Source organism: Priapulus caudatus, unplaced genomic scaffold, assembly GCF_000485595.1.
Source record: "Priapulus caudatus unplaced genomic scaffold, Priapulus_caudatus-5.0.1 Scaffold321, whole genome shotgun sequence".
Classification (NCBI taxonomy): domain Eukaryota; kingdom Metazoa; phylum Priapulida; class Priapulimorpha; order Priapulimorphida; family Priapulidae; genus Priapulus; species Priapulus caudatus.
Window position 1 is genome coordinate 16,127 of NW_014577382.1, and position 6,629 is coordinate 22,755.

At 51.1% G+C, this 6,629-nt stretch overlaps 1 protein-coding gene across 1 annotated transcript; it reads left to right on the forward strand.

Annotated features, from left to right (window-relative positions):
- Window positions 1-2,973: 2,973 nt before the first annotated feature.
- On the forward strand, window positions 2,974-5,702 carry LOC106808990 (low-density lipoprotein receptor-related protein 4-like). Its single transcript, XM_014811926.1, has 3 exons — window positions 2,974-3,581; window positions 5,318-5,646; window positions 5,687-5,702. Exons 1-3 carry the CDS (start codon window positions 3,312-3,314, stop codon window positions 5,700-5,702), a joined length of 615 nt encoding a protein of 204 aa, XP_014667412.1. The 5' UTR covers window positions 2,974-3,311.
- The last annotated feature ends 927 nt before the right edge of the window (window positions 5,703-6,629 follow it).

Below are 6,629 nucleotides of genomic sequence, written 5' to 3' on the forward strand. Positions count from 1 at the left end.
GATAGTAGCAGGGCAATAGCCAGAAGTCTGAAACACGACGACAGTAGCAGGGCAAGCCATGACAGTCTGAGACCATGACGACAGAAGCAGCTGCAGGTGAGCCGATGACGAACATAGTCAGGAAGATGACAGATCTGAACCCCCATTGAGCGTACAGGCTAAGCATGCAATCTAAGACCAATTAGAGGCAAGCTGACAATCTGAGACCCATGACGACAGTAGCAGGGCAAGCCATTGACAATCTGAGACCATTACGAACAGTAGCACGCAAGACCATGACAATCTGAAGACCATGACGACAGTAGACAGGGCAAGCCTGACAATATGAGACCATGACGACAAGTAGCACGGCAAGCCATGGACAATCTACGACCATGAACGACAGTAGCAAGACAACTATGACAATCTGGATGACCATGCGATAGTAGGAAGACAAACCATGACAACTTGAGACGGCATGACGAATTACTAAAGAAGTCAAACCATGCACCATTCTGAGACGCATGACGATAGCACAAGGGCAAGCGATGAACCAGTTCAAATGCACCGAGTACGCTGCGTGACAAACTGCGTTAGCTTAGATGCCGACGAATGAGCCGAGTGGGCGACGCAGTGACACTACAGGTGCGACATCAGCGGAGACGATTACGACGTGGACACTACAATGACAATCAAGCGTAGACGAATGACGCAGTGACACCTACATATGAACAACGAAGGGAGACGAGAGACGACAGTGACACTAGATATTACATCAGCGGAGCGATGACGACAGTGCGTCGCAGCTGTCAGCTAGCTTTCTGACGCCGTTATTAAAGCAATCTATCGTGTTCAGCTGCCTGACGATACGAATGCTTGCCCACGCCCCGCAATATATAAACACTGCCGTACATGTAAGGCAGCTGTAGCAGAAAGTAAGGACTGTAAATGCATGTCGCAGTAGGCTAGCCGGCGACCTTGTTTTTCGGGTGATACTCCCATTAAGGAAGTGCTCCACTTTAATGTTATTAATGGTCCATAATAACATATAATATAGTATATAATTATATCGGTAAATTATATTAGTTTGTGTTTAATGTCATTTAGCGTTAGGGGTTAGGTTAGGTTAGGATTTATCAATCATAAATCATTATCATTAATGATACTCAAAAAGTTGGGAACACTCTAATTGGAACGTTAGCCAGTTATTTCGGCATTGTTACAGCAGCTCTCCTCCGCCTCCTCTGCAACCAACCTGCAATCCTACTCGTACCCTCTACTCTCTGCGCTTTTCTGTCACACCTGCTCAACACACATCACACACCAACACACACACACACACACACAACCACACACACACACACACACCACCACACACCCACACACAACATAAATACACACACACGCTCGCACGGCACAGCACGCGATGATCGCGCACACACGCTACGGACACAAACACACAACATAATACACACACGCGCGGGCGCACCGCACGCACGCACCGCACGCACGCACGTGCTACGCACGGCACGCACGCACAACCACACACACACACAGAGCTGAGAGAGAGAGCATTGTCGATTCATCTTGCTAAAAAAACCGGTGCATAATTTCCATCAATTAATTATTAGAGGCGGGTCCTCAATTAGGAACGCGATCAAATTTAATGCAGATTATGCATATATTAACAATGAAATTAAAACAATTAAATTTTGTTCGTGTGTTCGTTAGCACCCGAAGGACCGTGCGTCGTTCTGCAAAATTATAACAACAGATTCATTTCTATCTCTCTCTCTCATCTCTCTCTCTCTCTCGTCGTCTCCAGTGCTTGTCTCTCTCTTCTCTCTCTCTCACTCTCTCATCTCATCCTCCTCTCTCTCTCGATTTCTCTCTCTCTCCTCTCTCTCTCCTCTCTCTCTCGCTCTAACTCTCGCTTCGCTCCTCTCCCCCTCTTCTATCTGATATTTTTCTCTCCCTCTCTCTGTCTTTAATCTATCTGCTCTCTCACACACACCACACTCACATATGCTATATGATAATATATATATATATATATATATATATATATATATATATGCGACGCCAGCGTGGCTGCTGTTAGAGCGCCCCGGCCCCACGCGCGTCGGCGTGAGCGTGGGCGTCGGCGTGGGCGTGCGTCGGCCCAGCGTGACGACGCGTCCCTCGTGCCACGCTACGCGCATGCGCACCGAAGCACGACGAACAGCCAGCCCCGCCAGCGTTGATTTGTTACAATAGCCCGTGTGAGCACGCAGGTCGAGCAGCTGCCTGCACGATGGACGCGCAGCGACGCCGAGTCACCACCGCCGCCTTTCGGTGAAAGCCTTTCGGCGGTCGTATCCGCAAAGAAGAAGCTTCGGCGGCCGTGCCCGCAAAGAAGAAAGAAAACCTCAGCGGTAGTATCCGCAAAGAAGAAAGAAACCTCGGCGGTAGTATCCGCAAAGAAGAAAGAAACCTCGGCGGTAGTATCTGCAAAGAAGAAAGAAACCTCGGCGGTAGTATCCGCAAAGAAGAAAGAAACCTCGGCGGCCGTGTCCGCAAAGAAGAAAGAAACCTTAGCGGTAATATCCGCAAAGAAGAAAGAAACCTCAGCGGTAGTATCCGCAAAGAAGAAAGAAATCTCGGCGGTAGTATCCGCAAAGAAGAAAGAAACCTCAGCGGTAGTATCCGCAAAGAAGAAAGAAACCTCAGCGGTAGTATCCGCAAAGAAGAAAAAAGTCTTGGCTGTAGTATCCGCAAAGAAGAAAGAAGTTTAGCTTCTCGCGCGGGTGACTCACCGCGTGTAAGTGGAACTGCTCACGCGCGTGTAAGAGCACACTGTGTCCCGCCGACGCGAAGAGAGGCGGGGATGCGGCCAGAAGCTGACTCGCTCATCATCTAGTAGCACAGCAGCAGCAGGAAGAGCAGCAGAAGCAACAGTTATAGTAGTGGTAGCCGCAGCTTCAGAAGGAGGAGCAGCAGCAGCAGCAACAGGAGCAACAGCAGCAGCAACAACAGCAGCAGCAGCAGCAACAACAACAGCAGCAGCAGCAGCAGCAGCAGCAGCAGCAGCAGCAGCAGCAGTGCGGAATGAATGCCGAGGAGAGGGCGTGCCCGGAGCACGGAGCATAGGTCTGCGTACACTCAACCTGTCATAACTTCGGCTGCTATATACACGCACGTGACGCGGCATCGCCCCATCGTGGAATGGCACGTCCGTAACCCTATCACCACCAGCATCAGCACCACCATCGCCACATCGAACGCGGCTTCCCTTCCTTCCCCTTCTCACCTTTCGTCGCCATCCGCGAGAAGATCAGGGGGTGCGAACCAATATGGATGCCCTCAGTCGCCTTGCGTTTGCGCTGCTCATATGCGTCGCCACGGTCGCATGCGTCGCCGCGCAGGCGACACCGGCGGTGACACGCTGCAACGTCGACGACTTCGTATGTGATAGCGGCGTCTGCATTTGGCTGGAGTGGCGCTGCGACGGACTCGACGACTGCGGCGACGACAGCGACGAACAGAACTGCGACACGCCGGATCGGAAGTGTAGGCCGACGAGCGAGAGACGCTGTCCGGACGGGATGTGCGTGCTTAAGAAGGTGAGGGTCGGGTGTGGTCGCATGAGGGTAAGGTTGAAAGACAGAAAGAGACAAACAGACAGACAGACAGACAAAGAGAGAGATGGAGGGAAAGAGAGAGACAGGCAGAAAGGGTGAGAGAGAGAGAGAGAGAGTGAGAGAGAGATGGAGAGAGAGGGAAAGAGAGAGTGAGAGAGAGAGAGACGGAGTGATAGAGAGAGTGATAGTGAGGGAAGGAAAGGGGCTGCTCGGAAGGTATGTGCGTGCTGAAGAAGGTGAGGGTCGGTGAGGTTTAGGAAGTCGGGTAAGGGTCGGGAGAGCTGATGTTAAAAGGTAAGTGTCGCATAAGGGTGAGGTTGAGAGAGAGAGTGCGTGTGAGAGGGAGAGTGAAGAAAGGAAGGGGTTGCTTGGACGAGATTAGCGTGCTTAAGAAGATGAGGGTTGGGTGTGGTTGCATGAGGGGAAGATTGAGAGAGAGGGAGAGAGAGAGAGAATGAGAGAGAGAGAGAGTGAGGAAAGGGAGGGGCTGCTCGGAAGGGATGTGCGTGCTTAAGAAGGCGAGGGTTGGGTGAGGTCACATGAAGTTTAAGATAAGGGCCCCTCGGACAGACTCTGTTGCGTAACAAAGTAGGTCGGTTGAGTGTGGTCAGATAAAAGTGAGGGTGAGGGTGAGAGTGAAGTTAGAGGGGCTACCCGGACAGACTGTACCCGTTTAACAAGGCAAGGCTCAAATATCGTCGTATACATGGGAGCTGCCAGTGGTTTCTTCTCTACGTCAATCTATATACTCCGTTTTTGCTGGTATAGAGCAACATAAGCAGTACAATTTATAGTTTGATAGCACCAGGGGTTAATAATGACAAATTTATAATAATTTGACATAATTTGTCATTATTATCCCCTGATGTGCCATCAGGGGATAATAATGACAAATTATGTCAGATGTCCGGGTAGCCCCTCTAACTTCACTCTCACCCTCACCCTCACTTTTATCTGACCACACTCAACCGACCTACTTTGTTACGCAACAGAGTCTGCATTCGGTAAAGCACCACGAGCATGAATCTAGAACGCAACTGACCTATATGCGGGCATTACGTTCAGAGACGAACTAAACGACTGGAAAGTACGGTCGATTGAAGTGATTACGGCGTGCAGGGGAACTCTCTATTCGCCAAACTCGCGGATTTGTGTGTGTTTCAGCATCGATAGCCTGTCACTGCCACTGACATCTACACGGGTTGGTATTTAGCTGTGACGCAGACATTATACGCTAGTTGAAGAATATTTCCGATAATGTCGGATAGAAACTATTATATGGTTAGAATGGTATATGGGTAGAATCTATTTCCTAACACCTACACACATCCTATACACTTACACACACCCAGATCACCGAATTCCTCTGGGTAAGCGTTCATCCACTTTACGACGAAAAGCTTGGTAAATGCTGGGTGCAGTGTTCATATGAAATGCTTCATCTATTATCTCTTTATTTATTATTTAATTCAGTTACTTTCATGCGAAATTAAATATTGGCCACATGTGCCAATATGACACACGAAATGATCTTACTATTCTCGAGTTAAATAATTCAGCAAGCATTCACCGCATCGCGTGTTTGTTTGTTTTTGTACGCCGACGCTGTTTACCGTGTTGACCGCTGTTCGTTGTTGTTTACCTTGACGCGTACGTACAAACTAGACGCTACATCTGCATTGTAGTTACATCGTGCATACACTAACTCTACTTTGCAGGAGCCGTGCACGTGTCTCGCCGACCAACAGAGATGCGACAATGGAAACTGCGTTGCCATGAGCGACCGTTGCCCGGGCGCGTGCCGCCCGGACGAGCGCATGTGCCCGAACGTCACGTGTGTCGCCGCTGGCGCGCTCTGTCCGGGCGAGTGCGCGGACTTCCGCTGCGATGACGGCACGTGTCTTGACGCCGCCTTCATCTGCGACTCGGTCGCCGACTGCGCCGACGCCGCCGACGAGAGAAACTGCACTGCCGACCGCGAATGCACGCGGGAACAGTTCGCGTGCGCCGACGGCGGTAACGCGACGTGCATCCGCGCCGCCTGGCGGTGCGACGGAACGGCGAACTGCGCCGACGGCGGCGACGAGGTCGATTGTCCGCTGACGCTCAGCAAGGGTCAGTGGATTCTCATCGCCTTCTCGACGCTCGTCGCCATCGTCGCTGGCGCCGTCGTCGCGTGGAACTACAGGAATCTATGCAAGATGTCGGGCGAGTCACAGACGACGACCGCCTAAAGATGAGTGCCGTGACTCTTTCATCACGGTACGTGCCAGACTGTCACCTCTCATCACGGTGCGTGACGAGAGCGTGATCTCTCATCACGGTGCGTGCCAGGCCGTGACCTCTCATCACGGTGCGTGACAGACCGTGACCTCTCATCACGGTGCGTGCCAGAGTGTGAGCTCTCATCACAGTGGATTGTTGTCACGGATAACGCTGTCCTGGGAAACATTGTGTTGTTGTCACGCTTCGGCTGAAGCGTGCGTGGATTTGTTCACATGATGGCCACGTCGGTGCTCTTGCTGGCTGTCCGAAATTGCAAAAAGAAACTTGCCAAGAACTGTTCATCTACTGTGTAGGTGGCTTTCGCGCGCTCGTGTTGGAAAGGTTCGCACCAACAAACAACAGTCACGCGAGTGTTAGCGCGCGACGTGAGATGCTTACGCACATCATCGCTGCTAGCACAGGAGAAGCTTTCTCATCATTATACTATTAGACGCAGTTGCATTGCATTCCCACCGCCGCATTATAAGGCAGCTCTTACGTGCGGGCGAGATTGTCCACTAGGTGGCGTAGCGTGTCGTATCGTCTGGCTCACGTATCGCATGTACTATGTCATGCCCTGTTTAATCCATTCGATTCGTTCCCGCGTTAAATCAGTTCTAATTACAGACGGAAAATTGCTAAATTCTTGTACGGCTCGACTCTGGCTAGCCCGCTGAACTAGCGCGTGGGTGATCGTGCATACCATAGCGGTGTTAGTGTGGGGACGTTACCTGCACAATAGTGAGTCTGTGCAATACTACCGGC